The following is a 22014-nucleotide window of genomic DNA, read 5'->3' on the forward strand; positions in this document are numbered from 1 at the left end:
GTATATGAATAACAGATTTGAACCAGTATGGCTGCCCTTATGTGGCTTTTACTAGTCACTTAAGAGGGCTCATCCCATGTTGCTTGTGGAACTAAATAAATTATTTTAAACTAAATTATTAAACATATTTTCAATAGTGCCATTATATCATCTTCAATTTACCTGTTGCTAATTCTTCCTTGATTCCAAAACCCAACTTCATTAAAAATTAAAAAGAAGACACATCTCTGTTTCAGAAATGAAAACATAAGAGTCTGGTTCTGATTTGATTACATTGAAATAATTCCACTGTTTTATTTGAGTTTTTGCTAGATCAAATATTAGTTCTAATGTATTTCAATAAGTAAGTCATACTCTTTTAAAATAAAATTGAATACAGATCAACAGTTACTGAAGTATTTTCTCATGTTCATGAAATAAGTATTGACAAGATAATTTGTGAAAAGGGGGCTCAGGGAAAACTTTTAGAAAAAATAGCACATCTTCGGGCCTCACATAATAAGGTAGCCTGTTCAAAGTTCTAAGAAGTTTGTGATTGTACAAGAACATGTTTAATATTTTAAAGAATTTTTTCAATATTTCCCATAGTTATTTGTCCAATAGTACTCTTTTTTCATGTAACAAGGAGTTTCCATGTGACTCTTTTTTGAGTAACAAAACGTGACTTTATTAAGTGTAGTTATTAAGTGTAAGCGCTCAAGGGCTGGTGTATCTAAGTTTGAATTTCAGCTCTTTTAACTTGTTGTGAAAACTTAGCACATTTGTTTAACATCTCTGTGCCTCATTTTCCTCATTCTCATTAGTAACTGTGAACAGTACATAAGTTAGCATACATAAACACTTAAAACAGTGCCTAGTGAAAAAGAAATGCTTAATAAATGTCAGATTTTATTACCAATTGGATAATGGTAGTTGTAAGAAAAACACCAAATCCACTAAAACAGAATATTAATTGAATTAGGCAAACATACCTTAACGAGGCTTTTATTTTATTTTTTCCATCCCAGTGACATTTCACTATTTCATATTTTAGTTTTATTTATAAAGATATTGAGACTATTTTGTGGCATTTGAGAATAGTAGTGTTACTTTGAACTGTAGCAAATTCATGGCCCAGATCTAGAGTGTATGCCTCTAAACCTCAATGGAAAGATATCGAAGTGTATTAATGTGAGTGTATTTTGTATGTGTATTTAATTTGGTGAAAAAATAAAGTATTATTATGTTTGCTATTTTTCTTTAGGTGTACATCTCCAGTTTGTAAATTTTTCTACGGAAACCATACATGATTATTTGGAAGTCAGAAGTGGATCCTCAGAAACTAGTACTATTATTGGCCGACTTAGTGGTCCTCAAATACAATCTTCCTTATTCAGCACAACCCATGAAACCAGCCTGTATTTTCACAGTGACTATTCACAAAACAAGCAAGGGTTCCACATTGTATACCAAGGTGAGATGGATAATAAAAAGTGAAAGTTTATTTAGCCCCAGATCAGGTAGTAGCAATCTTACTAAGTACCAATTTTACTAACTCTATTTTCTATTTTTAGAAAGAGAAAGGAACCTAAATCAAGGCAAACTTCAATTAGCAAGATTTTTTTAAATAATGTGATTTACGGGCAACTGTATAAGGGGCTTGATGTCTTTCTGAGGCCTTAGAAAACTCCAATCAAGAAAAAAGGATTAAATTAATCTTAAAACACAATAAATTAAGTCAAGGCAAGGTAGTTAAAGCAAAGCAAGCTATCAAAGATTTATGTTTGCTTTTATATAAAAATAAGTATATTGAAAAGATATTTTATAGTACTCATCTATTATATATATACATACATATATATATATATATATATATATATATATATATATATATATATAATTATTTTGTATTACTTTATAATGATAGAATAATATGACATTCCTTGATTCCATTCTATAGTCATAAGAATATAAAGTAAAAATTTTGACAATCATGTATTAGGCCTATTTCTGATATAAAAATGCTGCATGACCCTGAGTAAGATTTTTATCCCTTTCGAATAGGTTGGATTCTGGTTGACCTAGGCTCAAATTTTGGTTCTCCCTGTTTAACCTAAAGTGGCCTAGGGTTCGACTCCATTTTTCCATTGGCATGATGGAGTTAGTAATAGTGTCTCCCAGAAAGGTTGTTTTGAAGTTTATATGATAAAATGAATGTAAAATATATATAATGATTTATATCATCAGTACTTACTTGGTGCATTTTAGCTACTTTTATTATATTATTTCATACTTAAAAAGTCTAAAATTTTAAATTAAACATGATATTTTACACAAACAACGTAATTCCAGTGACTTCAATGTTTAATCAAAATAATTTAAAATTTAATTATTTCTCTGCTCTGATTATTAAAGAATTTCATGAGTATGTGATACTTTTGGATGTGAGCTCCAGGAGAGCAGGGATCTTTGTGTTATTCATTGATGTATCTTAAGTGCCTAGAACCATAACAGCACGATAAATATTTGCCTAACAAAAGTATATACCCAAAAAGACATTTAAGTGTAGTTAAAATAGACATGACATCCAACTGCATAGGTCTAAACTAATTACAATTTGTATTATGTTTGCGTACATAATTTAAGAGCATGTGACACATCATTCTTTATATAAAATAGGAGTCATTTCTACCACCTCTCACTACACAATTAAGTATGTTCCCAGTGAATTTAATTATCTCAGAAACAATTGGGCCACTGATTTTCTTCTTTGCTGCTAGAAAACTCAGAACGTTATCTGTGGTCCTTCTCTTGCAAATATATAGGACCTTATGCCAGCACTTTTTTATTTCACATAAAACCAGCTTCATCTTTTCTTCCCTGCCCTCATTTCTCCTCTGCCTCTCAAAATAATGTTCTTATTTCAATGATGTAAAACTAAAAATTAGACTTTATTAACTGCATCTTTCTGTCAATGTGTCCTTGAAAAAAGATTCATTATTTACATAATAAAAGCATAAAAGATGTAGACTCTGTTACTGTTACTTATCTGATATGAATACCATTTACATGAGCCATAATGTATTACAATTATCACTAGATATTATTTGTGAATTACATTGAATTTTAAAATTATCTCTTGTTTTACTGCATTTATATCATTCAGCTCCTGGCATTTTTGAGAAATAGGTTACTTTATACAGAGTCACAGAATCAATGTTATTTTTGGATTATCTTGTGATTAGACTTTAAGAACTTTCTGAATTTTTGAAAAATGCATAGTAATCATTGGTCATAGGCTCTAAATTCATCAGTGTTTATTAAGCACTTACTATGGCAAGTGCAATGGGCAAGGCTTTTGGGTATAATGATAAAACAAATAGGAACTTTGATCTCATGGAGACTATAGAACAAGAGGAGTACGAACAAATAAACATTTAGTTATACTACAGTGCCAAAAATATCATGTTAGCTAAACAAAATTTATATTAGAAGGAAATTTGTTTACTAGTACTTTATATTGTTCAATAACTTCTTTGGAGAAACTAAACAAAGGGATATTGTGGCTTGTTTCTTTTAGAGAAAAATTAGTAAAATATTCAAAAAGGCTCAGAATTAAGTTTACACCCATTTAATTTATTCTATGTATATGCAGTGTAAGTAGCAAGCAATTACATTCTATGTAAAGGAATCAGAATATGCTTGATTAAAATTGTGGCTGTAAGAGTCGTTTACATTTTCATTAAAACTTATAATTTAGGTAGATTGCACAAGTGGGTGAAGAAACTGAATGCATTTTTATGAATTGTACTACATTGCAAATGTGAAAATTGTAGACATGAGAAGAAACTTATATCGTACTCTCATTGACATCATTTATTATAAACCTGAATTACTGGTTATAACCAACTGCAAGCAACACTGCCTCTATTTTGCAAGTTACAAATAGTACTCATCTGTGGTCTTCCAAAATTCAGAGCGGAAACACATTCTTTTTCCTTTGGCAGCCTATCAGCTACAAAGCTGTCCTGATCCACGCCCGTTTCGAAATGGCTTTGTAATTGGCAATGATTTTACTGTGGGTCAAACCGTTTCATTTGAATGTTTCCCTGGATACACACTAATTGGAAATTCAGCTCTCACTTGCCTTCATGGAGTGAGTCGTAATTGGAATCATCCACTTCCAAGGTGTGAAGGTATGCTTCATCTATGTTTAATATGTTTTGTTTTGGCACTCTTTTGTGTTTTCCTTTTCAAATAGCATGCTAAGCATACAGTCTCTCTTTCAGTTGAATAATTATAGTTACTACACAGGTAAAACCCTTAAAGCTCCATGAATAACTGATTTTTTCATTATTGGCAGAAACCCTAACCTTCTCATTTGAGGTAAAAATAAAGTTAACACTTTAGAGCTCCTCGTATGTGCGTGTGTATGTAGATACATGTGCATGTGTTTAATAATCATTCTTATATAAACCAATAACCCAGATGCTGCTACTGAATTTGGGCTCATTTCCTCTTAAAAGAATCTGTTAAATAAAAATGTGTTGAACCTTTTATAAGGCTATATATGTAGACATGATACAAGAAAAAAGGTGAACAGTGTACATATTGATAAAATATTTGAAAAAAGAGATGACTATGTGATAGTTAATGACAGTAGCATGCCTCATATTGAAAAATAAATAAAAACTGACTATACAAGTATTTTGTTCACGGTTTGCAACTGCATTTTATATACCTAATTGAGATAAAAACAACGCAGATGTATTTCATACTGCTTAAGAGGTATGGAATGTTTGTCTTTTTCTCTGTATTCAATTCACTTTTATTTTAACGTTTTGCTTTGTATCTTTTCTGTAGCTCTTTGTGGAGGGAATATAACCGCGATGAATGGCACCATTTACTCTCCTGGGTATCCTGATGAATATCCCAACTTTCAAGACTGTTTTTGGCTTGTAAGAGTAGCCCCTGGGAATGGAATCTACATCAATTTCACTGTCCTTCAAACAGAGCCAATCTATGATTTCATCACTGTATGGTAAGCCAGGACCATTGTTATTGGTTGATTCAATTATATATAACAGTGAAACAAGGTAGCAATGAAAACATATCACAACCATCTGTAAACAGAAATTGTTATCTGACATTTGAATTGGTGTGAGTAACTGAGGGTGACAGTATGTGTTTTGTAGAATGAGACAAAAAAGAGAAATACGTTTTGGATTAATTGCCCATAAAGTAGCTAAACACTTTGAACAAAAACTTTCCATGTGAAAAAACATTTAAATTCATTATTAAATTAATATGTAAAAACAGGGAATTAATATCAATAAGTTTAAAGGAAGAAAGTTCCCTGAAAAAACAGTGAAAATTAAAAGCCTATGTTCAAATCACAATTTTAAATATAATTATTGAATTTCTGTCATAATAATTCGTTACAAAATAAATTTGCATTATCCTGTTAATTGAAACATCTTTATTTAAAATATATTGTAAAGAAATTATCTAAAGTAATTATTGACAATTGGCTAATAGAATTACTGTATGCGTTCTAAGATCCCTTCCAAATTTCACAGTCTATGATATTCAAGATTATTTTAAAGAAAATAAAATGAGGGCAAATTTCAAGGATTTTTGAGGCTCTTGGTTGTGGTCAGGAAACCAAGCACCATGTAATTGTCTGCAGCTAACATGGGTGCATTTCATTGAGGTAAAAATGTCATTTTTTTTTTATTTTACATTTTTAAATATGTTATCATCTACATAAACATAAAATATACCAATATGATTGGGCACTCATTGGTAATTTCAATTTTGCGTGTTTTTCATCTCAAGTATAATATTTTTATTAAACTTTATGGAAAACTCTCCAAAAAATTAATCTCAATCTCTCTTTCTCCCCTCCCTGCTCTTTCTCCCCCCTCTGCTCTGTCTCTCTCTGATAGGGATGGGCCAGATCAAAACTCACCTCAGATCGGGCAATTCAGTGGCAATACTGCTTTGGAATCAGTCTATAGCACTTCAAATCAGATTCTAATCAAATTCCACAGTGATTTTACAACAAGTGGCTTTTTTGTTCTCAGCTATCATGGTTCGTATTATCTAAGAGTTTATGTTTCCTTTGGTACTGTTTAAAATTGTCCTGGAAAAATGAGTGTAAAATATATTTAACACATGATTGAAAATATATTAAAATTTGATACATTTTTTATCATTTCAAATACGTATTTATTTGCAAAGAATAACCTCTTCTAAGCTTTTAAGGACATTAAAATGTAAGCAAATGGAAATAGGAAATAAATCAGTCAGTAATTACACCATGGAAAATAATCATTTTTCATATGGAAATCAATAAAAGAGAACCAGCTGTTCATATTTCATTGCATGTAACTGTGAGACATTAATAGATTTTTCAATACAAAATGTTTTATCTACTCAACCTGCTGTGAGTCTTTCTAAAATTAGCTTTTATCTTTATGCTTTGGATCTTATTACTCATTCATTTATACTCTTGTTTCAAAAATGTATCTACTCTAGAATCATAGTTTTAAGTGACTATTTCATATTATTCAGTTCATAGTTTTTACTACTGTGGCATAATTTATGATGAGTTTTAATTTTAAATCTTTGTGTAGAATTATTATGGGTCCTCTCTTCTTAAAATTAACTTTTTGAGAGAACATTCATATGGTTTCATAGAGTTTTTAAAATTTGTCTTTAATTTTAAATTCATATTATTTCATTATAAATAAAAAAATGTTTATTTATGTCTAATGATCACATCCCTTTATCTGCTATGACCACACTTCCATGAAACACATTCTGATTCATAATGACTTTGTCAGACCAATACCGTGAGTATTTCACAGGATCAATAAACTAAGTGAAATGTGTAAGTTATATGAAAATATGCAACATGAACATGTACTTTGTGCATTACATTGATATACAATTTAATATTTTCATCCTTTTTGACACAAAGTAAAACTTTGATACTCAAACCTTATATTCCATGAAAAATATGGTAAGTCAGATATGGTTATGCTGACATTCAAAGCACATTGGGTTTAGAAATAGTCAGAGAATTGGTAAGAAAACTCTTGATTTGCTTAATCTCAGTACTTATCAGTCACTAGATGGTACTCCATTTGTACTTCTGTAGGGCCTACAGCTGCAGGTACACTCCAGCATAGCCAATCAGAAAGGGGGCATTCAGTTAGGTAAATTTTATTCAGACTTTTTATTGTTTAATCACTCATTTGCCTTTTTAATTGACTTGGTTATTGATGCTTGCAATATGTAGAGAAAGTCTAAGGCTATAACAATAGCTTTATTACTTTGATAGATAATCATAACTCAGGAACCAATACATTAAATAATAGTTAAGGTCAAAGATGAATTAGTTGGTGACCTGCACTTTGTATATTTTCTCTTTTCACGGTTCCCTGCATACATTTTTATTGTTTTGTGATCCCTGCCTGAACAAATGACAAAGAAGGGACTATTCATTGATGGACTATCCGAAAGATAACCTTATAGAAGTGTAAAATTCTTGTAAAACTTAGGAGACATTGGGGAAACATTAGGAGACAAAGGGGATACATTGTCAGAGAAGAGGGTGTCTGTGTATGTGTGTGTGTATTCATATAGATAAGATTACAATTACAGGGAGTGTGTACACACACACAAAATATGATTTACATAGACATTTATGTAAATGTGTACAAAAATGCTTATACCAAAGTATATTTCACCTGTTGTATAACTAGGTTTTCAGTCATGTATAATAAAAATAGAATTAGCTTAGGAAAAAGATCAAGTGTTCAGTGTTTCATTTTCCAGTTGACTTTGGACAAGTTGCCTTTTGGTTGCCACTTTTTTTTTTTTTTTAGCTACAAAACAGCATGGTAGGATTGCTGAGAGGATTCATGAGATATTGTGTATAGAAAAATTATTCCCATTACTCGCATAAATTAGGATGAACCATATGAAAATTTTGCTCAAAAAGTGCTTGGCAATTTTGCATAAATTAACCCAAGTAATTGCTGTCAATGTTACTAGTATTATCAACATGATGTTGCAGAGATGATATGAGAATTGGAGGCAATGGATGCCGTGTTTCCCTGAAAATAAGACCAGATCTTATATTAATTTTTGCTCCAAAAGACACATAGGCTTATGTTCAGGGAGTGTCATCCTGAAAAATCATGCTAGGGCTTATTTTCCAGTTAGATCTTATTTTCAGGGAAACACGGTAATACACAGTTACCATAGTACCTGGCAGAGTAGATGTTCAGTAAATTGTTCCTTTCCTTCCCTTCCCTTATCTTACGTTTCAGATTTTGCTAATAGACCATTTATTTTTATACTTTAAATTTCATAACAAGGCACAATTGCCAGAGCCTAAAGAAGCCTAACATTTGAATCAATATATCTGGGAATTTTACCTAAACCTTAAAATAACCTTGAAATTTGGAAATGTAGTCAGGGCTCATGTTAAAACTGACAAATGCTTTACATTCTACCAGCCCTCTTAGGCTAACATTCCTAAAGCACTGCTTTCATCCTGACTCACCTTTTCAAGAATGCATGATACCTACATTAAATCAATTTTAAAGCTACCTTATAATCTGGTTCACTGAAACTTACTCCCTCGTGTCTACTCTGACTCCAGTCAGATTCGTTCTCTCACTGCTTCCTGAACTTTCATTCTCAAATGGTCTTACTCAATCTTCAATTCTGTAAGTCTCTCCATGTTAAGTCCCATTTCCTACATTTCTTGATAACTGGAATTCATAGGATCACTACCATCTTTTCTCTGATTGCACATAACTCTTTTAACCAAAGTTTTGAGAAATGAATTATGGTATGGTGTATTGTTTTATAAGCCTGTGAGTTTAATAATAGTGAATGCTTTTTTGAGGACACAGATCACATTTCTTCTGCTTCTTAAATTAATCCTTTTATATTTTGATTATTGACTGATTGATTACTTATATTTTTGTCTTACAGTGGGAATAGTGTGTTCAGATTTTTTCAAAAGTTGTGTAATTTATTTGAGCTGTAATAGTGACAAGTTTCAAAAAGACCATTTTGCAGTCTGTGGATATATGCCCATCCTCCCTCACAGAAACAACAACAACAAAATACCTGTTTTCAAATTAGTATTAATACAATTAATACAATTTAATACAACTAAAATATAATATTGATATCTTGTGCCCATATTCAGTACCTATAGCTTAGTGCCAAAGTGAACTCTCATAATGGTAAAAAACATTGTTCAAGTCATTTGGTATTTTTTTGATAAATATACCAGTAGGTAATTTACTATTTAACACTTATTTTAAGCCGATTAATTATACCTAAGCTTAGAATGGTTTACTCCCATATTCAGTTTTCTTTAAATTCTCATTGATTTAATATCTCCTGTTATGCTCTTCCCTATAAGTCAGAAGTGCTTTTCTTAGGACTTGTGTATTTATTATACAAAATTGACAGGTCAATATTTTCATATATTTTCTTAAGATCACATTGATCATTTAGGTTTTATTTATTAATATATTTTAATATGTCTGAAAGGAGAAAAACATGTGTTTTATTTCTCTCTAACCTGACTGCCTTATGAGATCCATCCAGCCATCTGTCTTCATAAAATATCACTTTCATAAAGCCTTTCATGATCAAAAATAACATTTATAAAAAGCTTTGCAAAGCGCAATTTCTGTGCAATGAAAAAAATAGGGCAGGTGTAAATGTTGAGGCACTTTTACTCCTATATCACATTTCTTCTTCATCTGAGGAAATGTTTTTGTCTGTCTCTGTATTGCCTTAATTGTAATTCCCTAAAGTAAGAACTGAATATTCTTGATATCTGACATACAGTCAAGATGGGGTTGGCTTATAATAAACGATAACATTCAGTTCTCATCAGTGACTCTTTGGAAATAAATAACATATAAAACCTATTTAACTGCATGTTTTTGCAGACACTGACTTTGTATGATACTTACTGTAAGAGTCACAGCTGCCATTTACTGAAAACTTAATATTCCTGGCACTATGAGAGGTACTTTCCATGTATTCTTGCTAATTTTTGTAATAACTCTGCAAGATAAGTATTATTATCCCCATTTTAATAATGAAAGAACTGAGTGAAAAAATTTGTAATGGACATAAAGCCAGAGATTTCTATTCTAATAAATAGAAGTGCTGCCTGGAATTCAAAAGAGGTCTGTCTGACTCCAAAGAATGACTTATTTTTAAATAGTGACAACAACAGCAATAAAATAATAGCTTAAATATATTGAGATTTTACTAAGTGCCAGAGAATGTCCTAAGCTAGTATTATCTCATGCATAAATTACATTTAATGGTATATAAACCTAATATTTCTTTAAAAAAATAGCAAAAATGATTTTCATTTTTAGCAAGGTGATAGGTCATCTTATTTTTTAAGAAAACCATTCTAATTATAACGTGGAGCTTGACACTTCTTAGTGCTTCTCTTCCCCAGGACCTAGAAGCTGACTGTGATATGTTGGCATGTTTAGCGCAGCTGAGTGCGTTTTTTTTGTTCATAGTTCCCAAAATGCGCTATAGTCATTGTGTAAAGAGAAAATAAGTTTTATTCAAGGTCTGACTTATGCAATCAAAACAATCAAGAGACTATAGTATAGCCAGAATGCATATCTATTAATTTAAAATTGAAGGTATCATTTTACTGTTTAAATCCTTTATCCAAATCACCTCTTTTTCTAACATCAGAGTATTGGGATATTCAATTTACACTCAGATTTCCTTAATATAATTTAACAATCAATTTACACTCGGATTGTCTTAATATGATTTAATAATTTATATTATTTATTGTTTTCTATTATTGGCACAACTGTAAAAGAATGTGTTGATTTTATATTGACTTTCAGATTATTTTTATGAATTGCATTTAAAAGGCCTGCAATGTCTCTTAGGTCATCTTTTAAGGTTACATTGCCTTTATGATAAATGCTGTATTTGGGGACAAGTATATTTAACTCCACAAAGTCTCATCCTAAGAGAGATTGCTGTAGATATAAGGACACAGTTTGTATAAAACATAAATCACTATTACTTTGAACTGTGTGACCCCTTTGCCTCACAAAACCTAAAGACCTTACCTCGTTTTATATTTCAATAGATTTTATTTTGAACTCATAAAGTGTTTCATTGTTTGATGTCCAGAGAGCATAGGGGATATAGGTATCTTACAATTATATATAAATGTGTATGTTGAAGCTACACACCAAACTGGTGAAGCTGTCATGAGGGAAAGATAATGCCATTTACTGTTATTTAATGACTATCTAGTGATCATTAGATATGACTAAAAGTCATGTAAAAGTGTTACTATGTTTTGACACTTCCCTTTATGTGCATACCTGTTGATGAGTTATGTTATTCATTTTCTACATTATTTTACTGTCCCTCCCCTCTAGCCAAAGTCCATCAGGAACTCACCTTTAATTAAATAAGGTTGGGTTTATTGACTCATTGTAACAAGTGAGACACATACCATGAGGGATCCTTGGCATCTCAGTAAGAGGGTGTTAGGAGAGGCTAGTAATAGGCTTTGGACTGTGTAAGATGGTTCTGGAAAGTTTCCAGGAAGCATGCTTTTCCTCTGGATTGGGTGCTGTCGGAACATTGGAACAGTTCTATAATTGGGTATCTTAATACTTTTTTTCTAGAAGGTAAAAGGAATGGGACACACCTAAAACTATAATTGGTATGGAAGCAGCATTCATTCATTATCTGTGCTGGAAGAACCTTGGTCATTTTGAGGGTTTGGGCTGTTTCTCGTTCTTGTTTTTGTTTTCTTTGCTCAGATATGATTGTGGAAAGATCTTGTTTTTGTCTTCCTCCAACAAGGTGAAAGAATTACCATCCGATGTTTGTGAAGTTGTTCATGGTCAACAGTACAAAACCTAGGTCTGTCAGTTAGAGCCAGGCCTACTCCAAGCTAACAGAATACAGGAGCTGTTTTGTTTTGTTTTCTTTTCAGTATGCAGAGTAGAGTAAAGTGATAGTTAAAAATAGCTATAGCATGTTCCTTCATAGCCAAAAACAAATCAAACTACGGTGGTGAAGTGGGAGAGGAAAACTGAGACTGACAAAGACAAATTCTCACCACTGATGTACTGTTACCTACTAATATCCCAGGTAACTCGACCACTTAACAAAACGACCCTTGGCACTTTACTTGTCAGATTCTAATGGGCTCAGCATAAAGGCAGGATACTTTCAATTCGCTATTTGAATATGGGGACATCAATTCATGCTGGAATTTTCTTATGGATAATCCAGGAAATTTCTCAGTAGCTTTGTTTACTTCTGTTATTCAATCCCTAGGGAAATACTAAGGGTGAGGTAGATCGTGTTGATCCATTCTTCATGAAAGAGAATTTTCTGTGTCATCTGTAAATCCAGGGATGAGCATTTTCTCTTGATTTCTAAGATTCATCTTTAGGCAGAAACAAACCAATTATGAAATATTAATAGAAAAAAAATGATGTTTGTATGTTATTTAAGCTCTGCTGAAACTTACTCATGTCAACTCACTAGCAGATTTTTTCCAAACTGGAAAAAAAAAGTAATTATTTTTCCCTCTTAATTAGAACTAGTAGACCATTTATTTAAACACTCGTAAGTCTGCTTTTATGTGGAACTGCTTAAACTTATTTTATATAACTTTTGAAATAACATTGCTAAAATTACATAACTCAACATGTAGTTATCAATGCTTTTTCTCCTCCAAATTTTCCCCAAATCATAAAATTATCACACTTGAACTAATCTGAGTCACCACTGAAGTACACCAGTGGTTATAGTGAGCTGTTAGCATTTAGGGAACAGAGAACATTATGCTGTTTTTCGTTTTCCTCTGTAAGAAATTCTTTGTTCTTGGCAGAAAGCTTGTACACTTGTGCTTCTTTGGTTTAAAGAAAGAATGGGGAATGGCAATTTGCCAGTGTTCTGTTTGTTTGTTTGTTTTTAAGTAGCGTTTAACAGCTCAGTTGAACTGAAGTAGATAAATACAGCATTCTTTTCTGGGATAAGTTTGGATGCTTCATTACAAAGAAAATAGGAAATTAAAAATAGCCAAAAAATATTGCCAGAGTCAAACGCTAAAGCAATTTCAGAAAGCAAATTTATTGGACCAGGAACCATATATCTATACACATTTAAACAAAAACAGGGAACTATTCAAACAATAGCCATCTTCAAAAGATACTGACATGTAGAATACGATGCCCTCATCCTGTTATTAAATAGTCAATGGTGTTTTAAAGCTGAATGGAATGTCAAATGAAATGATTCTTCTGAAGAGAACACAGATTTAGATCAAATGTATATTTTAAATGTGTAAATCACTATGTTATACAGCATTTTCATTAATGGTTATAATTATGAAGCTGTTTCTAAATAGAACAATCCATGAAAAGCATGGACTAAAATACCTGTTAATACTGTTTAAAATTTAGATGACGCAATTGAAAAGTTTCAGTTCTGCCAGCATCGATGTGTGGACTTGTCACCTCACTTCACTTCGCTAGGCCTCCTCCTCCCTCCACTGCCCCAAAATAAAGATATTAGAATAGGTGATTTATAAAGTGACTTCCAGCTCAATCAACCTATATAATTCTAACCTGTACAATTGTGGGTGTATTCATCCTAGACCTGTGTATTTTCTTCCAAAGTATATACATTATAAAGGATGAGATATTATTTTAACTCAGTTATCAGTTAGTATTTATTGAATATGATTTTCAGGACTCTGTGCTATCAGTTTTGAGACCACAGACACATACAACCTTTATTATACAGGACTCAAAAATGGGATGGTGAACTCAAGGACTTAATATTATAGTATAACATATATCAAAGTAAAACAAATAAAGAATCTCAACATTTTCAAAATACAGCCAATTTAAATCACCATAAAAACCAAAATGCTTGCTTGATGTGTTCTGGGAAGTCACATAGGTACTAGCCCTTGCAATGACATTGGGGTTGTGAGTTAAGTCATGTGATTGAGAAGCTATGTGTTCAGGGCACAACTGTCATCACAGTAGCCATGCTCGTGTCAATGTTTGACAAACAGGGAATGTTCTTTCCCTTTGAAATGACTATATGTGTCAGGCACGATTCTAAGCACTTTGCAATATATTAACTCAATCTTAGTTTTATGTTTATTTTGCAGATGAGAAAACCGAAGCACAGAGCCTTAGCAATTTGCCTTGTCCTAGCTTCTGGTTTGTAGTTAAATGATTCCAATCGCTGTCCCCATTGTCACATGTCGTCCCTGGTGTCCATCTCTATCTCTTCTCTTTTTATAAGGATGGCAGTCATACTGGTTTAAGGGCTCACCTTAATTCCGTATGACTTCAACTTAACTTATAGCGTCTGCAACAATCCTATTTCCAGCAAGAATAGAAAGGCATTAGACAAATTTTAGACTTATTTTAGCAAACAAACTAGTAGAAATTGATGAAGATTGAATTGTTGGAAGCCGTTTGTGGTTTAACTGTTTGTAATACTTTGCCTTCAAGAGTTTAAAGAAAAACAGATTCTACAAAGGGGTTCTTTTCATTACCCCCTCATCCTCTACATTGTAATCAAAATTACGTAGTGAAACCCTCAAAAGCCTCTCAGATTCTCTTTAGACCCCGTTCTTTAGCCCTCTGACCTTTAATTGCCTCTATTTCAGCCCCATTTTCAGTTTTAGAATTGAGAGTCATTTTAGGTAAGACTATTTGTGTAGAGACTATTTCCCTCCCAAGAAAACCTATATTTTGTATGTTATTTGGCAAATATTTTTGGAATTATGAGCATAGTGAAAGGAGCAGTAAAAAAGAGAGATAAGCCGTCTCCTCTCTCGTGTTACTTAAAGTCTAGATAGAGACACAAACAATGAACAAGTAAGCTAATAAATGGACAATAATAAATTTTGGAACAAGTCATGATTATGTGCCACAAAACAGAGATCTGTGACTAGAAAATAACAGTAAAGGATAAAAGGAAATAGGCAGTCAAGAGTTCCAAAGAGATGTTTATCCTGGTGATAGAAAATTGGGAGTTGAGACAAAGTCAGTCTTGAAGTCAGAGGGATCAATAAAATTACTTGCATAAAAATTGTAGAAAATCTGTTCAAAGGAAAGTTTATTTAGAATTCAAACTATAGATTCATGTAAATAGAATTTTTCTTACTGAGGTAGAGGTAGGAGGTAAGGGCACTGTGCCTCCTTGGACCCTCCATGGCCCCAACGTGACTCCTTGGCTCTAGAAACAGTTTCTAAAACTGTTGGTGATGGTAAAGAACAGAGAGTAAGATAGGATTTAGCTCACAGCACCTGTGTAGTCTTGGGAAAATCACATAATATTTCTGAGTATCGTACTACTCATTAACAATTTATAAACACTTTTAAACTCTGCAACTGAGTTATCTAGGTCGTTGTAAGCATGTTCTGCAGATGCAATAGTCATGGATTCTTCATTGATAAAAATGTGCTTGTTTTCAAATAACAAAATAAGGTGATTAGCACCAAGAATAAAAATAACGTAACAGGCAAACAAAAGTGAAATAATTCATAGGAGGGCACCCCCACCATTCTTTATCCTCTGAGTTGACCTCTGTTCTACATTAAGATAAAATAAAATGTTCTTCTTGAAAACATAATCTCATAAGAATTTCTCAGGAAAGTTCTCTGTTTTTTCCTCCCCTTTCTCTTAATGCTTTGGCCATTCTTACAATTTCTTTGCACCTTGATAATTGCATCTCTTTTAAGGTCTAACTTCAGGAAAATGATTTTCAAAATTCCCAATGTTACCCTCAACTCAACTTTTTCTTAAACATCCAGATTATACTTCTCTGCCCTGGGCTTCTTTCCCAGCAAGTCTTCTGTTCTCCAGGGGTAACTCTTGTGTGTAGAGCAATGTTTTACTTGCAAATTAACATCTCTGCACAGCAAGAGCTTTTATAAACAGGTTAAAGTACCCGAAGGAAGATGTTTGAAGAGACAGACAACAATTTACAGCAGGATATTGAAACACATTTTCCTTGATTCATCCCTCTCCATCTACATTTTGATTTTTTTTTTTTCTCTTTGTCCTTGTTAACCTGGATGTTTATTAGACTATTAACCTTTTATAAATAGGATTTGTTACATGATGATGAATCAGTATTCAAATTTTTGTCATGTTTCCGCCTACATCTGAAATGCTCTGCTGGCCATGGTTATCCTTCAGAACTGGAAACATCTTATGCATTTTTAAAAATGTATTGCATTCATATCCTTTTATAGGAGCCTTCTTTATCTGGTCTGATTGATGTACCTCAGTCCTCTCATAACACTGTCACAATAGGGGCAATATTTAAGGTATGGGCTTTGAAGTTAAAGGACATAGGATGGAGTCATGGCTAAACTTGTACTAGTCATGTGAGCTCAGATAACTCACTGTGTCTTTTAAGCTTTATTCTCTTTATCTGCACATTGAGGTCCATAAATAACTTGTGAGTTTAAGTAATAAAGTTAAGCATATAAAACAGATTCTTATTCAGATGTCATAATTATGTAAAAATATGTTTCTTGAATAAACAAGAGTATATGACATTTTTAAAAGACTCCCAGTGAAAACAGGTTTTAATAAAGCCAATGATTGTGATATAAATATGCAGGGTTAGTAGTGATGATACTTAGATTCATAGAAACTTTTTTTCTTTTCTTTTCGGTGGTCTTTAAATTACGTCAAAAGGAATTTCTCTAATCTAATGGGATGACATGTTCAAGTCATATAGACAATTGGAAACATGAAACAATAAATAGATATTTTGTAAACATACCAATGAAGCATGGTTAGAGAAGGCTCTTCAGCCAGACTGCCGAGCTTCCAATTCCAGCTAATTTACCACATTATAGCTGTGGGATTTGAACAAATTTTAAAACTCTCTTTAATAGTTTTCTCTTTTATACAATGGGGATAATTATGGGCATAGTTGTATAAATTGAGTAATGAAATAAATAACATTTTCATAAGGACTAATATAGTTAATATAAATAAAGTGTTTATACTATTTCCTGGAATAGAGTTAGCATTGAGAGTATTTGTTTGTTTGAAATTATGACTGTTTGCCAGGCACTTTACTTGGTGTTGGGGATTCTGTGGTGAGCCTTGGATGAGATAGGCATTGAGCACATAAACAGACATGGGTATGTAATTCCAAATTGTGATCATGCCAAGAAGGAAAATAGCAGGTGTTATGAAGCACATAACAAGGAGGAATATTATAGAATGAGGGTAAAAACTAAGGAATTAAAAGGTAAGTATTCTTACCATGAAAAAATATTTTGGCATCTAAGGAATGATTTATGTCCCCTCATTGTTAACAGCATTTTTTAAAAATAAAGAAATAATTGAAACTTGGTAAATTCTACCATTTATTTATATTCTTATATGTAAACCTTGCATAGTTTTCACATATGTGAATATATACCTATATATAAAGCTGCTCAGAGAAGGAATAAACACATTGTCTATTTTTATAGCCTATCAACTAAGAGTGTGCCAACCTCCACCACCTGTACCCAATGCTGAAATTTTGACAGAAGATGATGAATTTGAAATAGGTAAAGTCTGTTAAATTACTTTTAAAGAAAACACACTCTTAACAGAGGTATTTGCTTAAAAAGAAACAAAAATAAAGTACAGTAACAGCTTGTCTTCCACCCTCTTTCTCTGGATAGATGGGGATTGTTTAGAATTCTTAAGGATGGTCAGCAGTGAAAAAAGGAAAGGGAGAATTCTATATTTCCTGGATGTACAATTAGAAAACAGTGTGAGAATTTAAACCGTATAACTGTATAATGTTGCTGTAATAAACTTTTTATTATTATCATATTGATTTTGGTTAAGAAATGTAGGCAAAAATCAATGACCAATGTAAATCTAATCTTAATATAAAAGCAAGAACTAATGATAGTTTTTACTGCTTGATACATTTTAAATGAATATCTTACCTATACCAACCAGATTATTTCCTTACTACTATTGCTTATATCCAACTGGTGTGCACTAGTGCGGTCTTACTGGTAGTTAACTATTAGCTTCAGTTTTGATTGGTCAGTGCCTGTGAAGTCCTGGTAGTTCAATATTTAGAATAGCTTCCCTGCTTACAACTAATAGGATTTTATACTGATTAAAAATGACTGAAAGAAAAAAGTCTGATTTTACAACAGAAACATCTGAAAATTTTTACCTCGTTGCTTCTCTGAAAACCCATTTGTCTGTTCGCTTTTTAATAGGTGATATTATTAGGTACCAGTGTCTTCCAGGATTTACTTTGGTTGGTAACGCAATTCTGACATGCAGATTAGGAGAACGACTCCAGATGGACGGGGCACCTCCAGTTTGTCAAGGTACCAGTTATTATGATTATTTATTTACAAATATTTGTGTTATGTTTAATTCAATGCTGGCAACATTGAGAAAAATCTATTTTATATAAATAGTCAATACTTAACAGGCAGGGTTGATGAAGTTACACAGCTCATGTGTAACTTAATGTTTTTCATTCCATTATTTCTCAGATTTAACTTTGAACATTTTGATTCTTCCAAAGTTTAGTCTTTGTCGTTCATCCCAAAGTCAGTTCAGCTTACTGAAATTATTTTTGCTGTGAGGGGTAGAAATGGACGTAGAAAATAAGAGAAACCATTTTAAGTAAAGGCTCCAATGTGGATTGCCTGTGCTTGGGAGTAGTTCCTGTTCTAACCACTAGATTCATTAAACTTTATTGAGCAACTGTTCAGTAGGAGGATCTGAAAGGAAAACAAAGAAACAAAAACCAACTTGTAAATGGTCTCTATTATGAAGGGCACAGCATAAGGACCTATGACAGTGGACTATAGAATTATACATATATATAGTGTTTAATGGTTTATGGGACAGGGAAAACTCGATGGAGGCATTCCTCTCTGAGTCATGGTTTCCGAATTACTAGTGAGACTTACTCTGTTAAAATAGAGATAGGGATAAGGTGGTTCAAGTGACAAATGTATATGCAAAGACACAGAAATGAAAGACAGTAGGTTATGGACTTCAAAGAATTCACTATGTTACAAGGAAAAGACCATAATGGACCTTGAATGATGTGTTGGAATTTGGATCTTCAAGAATCATGTATTGTTAATTTGTGTAGCTTCTAGGGCCCAGAACAGTCCCTAACATGTAATAACTATTATGATTATAAATGCTGGTTAATTTAAATGAAATTTTAATTGAATTTGATTTTCCCTTTCCAGTTTTTCTTGGATTACTTTTTTCATTGAGACTTATTCTAAGGAATGGAAACCTATTTCCTGTGTAGTATAGTAACTGTTACAAGCCTAAAACAAAAATTCTGTTTATTATTCCAAACATACCATAAGTGGGAATGAATATTTGATTTTCTGTGTCATTGGAGTCCTTATAAGAAGATGGAAGGATTTTCACAAAGGGCTTTTACAGTTGCAAAAAGAAAGAAAAAATTGTGTGGAGGTATAAACCACTGCCCATGTGAGAATTTCCCTTATGCTTTGTCAAAGATTTAAGAACATCTTAAAGTTGGTTGGGTATTCTGAAGTCTATCATGTATATTCCTGATATTTAAATGTCATTTATCTAACTTTTTTCTTTACACATGAATACTTTTGTTGTATTTATAGTAAATTACTTAGGATTCACATTCAGATATTTAGATATGTGAATGCAGAAGATAGAGTTCAGCCTTTTGGGAGTGTATACATGGGAAAATAACTTGCGCTCACACAAGAAGTTGTAAATGAACGATTGCATACCAGGGGTTTCTGGGCCCCAGTATATAAACTACATCATGAGCTCTTGAAGGACAACACTTTTTTTTTTTTATAATATCTGGATCCCAATTCAATATTTTTTTAAATTAAAATAAAACAATTCAGATAACAGTTATTTCACAATCTCTCATCTCTTATACTTTCAATATCTTGTTATTAAAATCAGAATTTTCTATACATTACTAATGGCATCTCTTCTTATTCTATCTGCTGTGCAGAATATAAAATAAGACAATACATTTTTGTCTCTTAATAACATCAGATAACTAGCTAAAAATTAATAAATTATCCCTCAGAGGGAGTCCATGCTGAGTTACTATGTTAATTAATAGGCACTTATTAATTAATTTAGCACTTAAGCTAAAAATCTAACTTTACATTTGTGTTTGAGTTAATTCACAAGATTGCCAACAGACAGACCTTCATTTAGAATCTTTTAGAACTAATCTACATTGTTTTTAGTCTATTTAAATTACTTGATTTTTTTTTCATTCTTCCTAAATGAGGCTGCATCATTTCTGTTATTCTTCCCTGGATCCTCTGTAGTTCTCTATCTCACACATAAAATATGGAAAGCAATTCTAAATGTGCACTTCAAAGAGTTTGATATAAATGTAACATAGTGGGTGGTTATATTTGGGGATTAAAAAGTGGGGTTCTCCTAGCTGAATCTGTGAGACTGTGCACTTTAAACTTTCTGAGCATCAGTTTCCTCATATGTATAATGGGGATAAAAATTGTACAGACTTCTTAAAGTCGTTGTGACAGATAAGTGAGATACTACACGAAAGATGCTTAACAGTGTCTAACAAAGTCATAAACAATAAGTAGTTACTCAGATTTTATAGGGTATCTTATTAGGGAGACCACTTCACAGATGGTGTAGATGCTTGACTACTGCACTGTACACCTGAAGCTCAATAATATTGTATGTCAACTATAATTATATATATTATATATTTATATAGATATAGTCAAGGGATATGGAGTATAGTATAGGGAATAGAGTCAATGGACTTGTAATAGATATACACGATGCCAGAGAGACAATAGATTGGGGGAAGAGGGGGTTATCACTTTATGAGGGGTGAAATGTCTATTATATTGTTTTGTATACCAGAAAATAATAATAGTAATAATAATAATAATAATAATAATAATAAAGATTTAGGGCTTTTTTTACTATAAGCATTAGAAAACAAATATGGACTTATTTCAACTAAAAAAAAAAAAAAAAGAAAGAAAAAAAATTCCTGGAATATTTTACAGACTCAGGAAACAATTTGATCTCTTTCAGTCTTAATTCCAAAAATCCCAGAGAAGAGATGAAGGTCAGTAAGCTGCACTGAATAAGTTGAAGGGCTTCGCAGTCACATGTGGGTGGTGGGCCAGGAGCATGGGGTGGTAGGAAGGCACATCCTAGTGTTAGATAGGACAAAGGTCTCAAGGTCTGGGTGATTCTTACTAAATGCTGTTCTTGCTGAATGTTAAAATGTAGCACAGTATTTTGCAGACACAACTGTAAACAGGATTGACTTGACAGGAACTCAGCTGGATAAGTGTAGTCAACTGCAAAGAAGAAAGCAACATGTAATTAACCAAATAGTGTATATAAGCAATGGTTAAGCCTCCTTTCCAGGAGACAGAACTTTGGATGTTCCCTTTACTTGCTGCAAAACGACCTAAGGACCAAAAAAAAAAAAAAAAAAAAAAATACTTACTCTTATTATTGATGGTTGTCTGGCTTCTTGCTATATGTTGAATAGCATGAGAATAGATTAATTTGTGTATTTGTGATAGATTATGTTGGATCACACCAGTTTTTTGTTTGTTTGTTTGTTTATTTTGTGTGTTTTTTTCAAAAGTAATATGGAACATTTATTCTGTTCAGAACACTGGGGCCAAAACATTAAGTAAGACATGGCACTTGCTTTTCAATAACCACAGACTAGAGAGCCAAGAAAGAAAGGAAATAATAGCTATAGAATTGCTAACTGCAATAATAGAAGCCTACATTACTACAGAGGCACTAGGAAATAAATCAACAATTCTGATTGGGTTGATGGAGGAGAGGTTCAGAGAGTGTTCCACAGAGGGCAATACACTTGAAATGCACTAACATTTCAAATGCAGCAGACAA

General features: G+C 32.4%; 1 protein-coding gene across 6 annotated transcripts in view; it reads left to right on the forward strand.

Annotated features, from left to right (window-relative positions):
- Nucleotides 1-22014, forward strand: part of CSMD3 (CUB and Sushi multiple domains 3) — a 1090811-nt gene that overhangs the window by 972439 nt on the left and 96358 nt on the right. For all 6 annotated transcript variants that reach the window (XM_074316364.1, XM_074316366.1, XM_074316365.1 and 3 more), the window contains 6 exons: nt 1244-1453; nt 3987-4175; nt 4843-5020; nt 5928-6073; nt 17568-17648; nt 18324-18437. In XM_074316364.1, coding sequence (XP_074172465.1) covers nt 1244-1453; nt 3987-4175; nt 4843-5020; nt 5928-6073; nt 17568-17648; nt 18324-18437 — 918 coding nt within the window. The remainder of the gene's footprint in view (nt 1-1243; nt 1454-3986; nt 4176-4842; nt 5021-5927; nt 6074-17567; nt 17649-18323; nt 18438-22014) is intronic.

The sequence above is a fragment of the Rhinolophus sinicus genome, linkage group LG12, assembly GCF_036562045.2.
Source record: "Rhinolophus sinicus isolate RSC01 linkage group LG12, ASM3656204v1, whole genome shotgun sequence".
Lineage (NCBI taxonomy): Eukaryota > Metazoa > Chordata > Mammalia > Chiroptera > Rhinolophidae > Rhinolophus > Rhinolophus sinicus.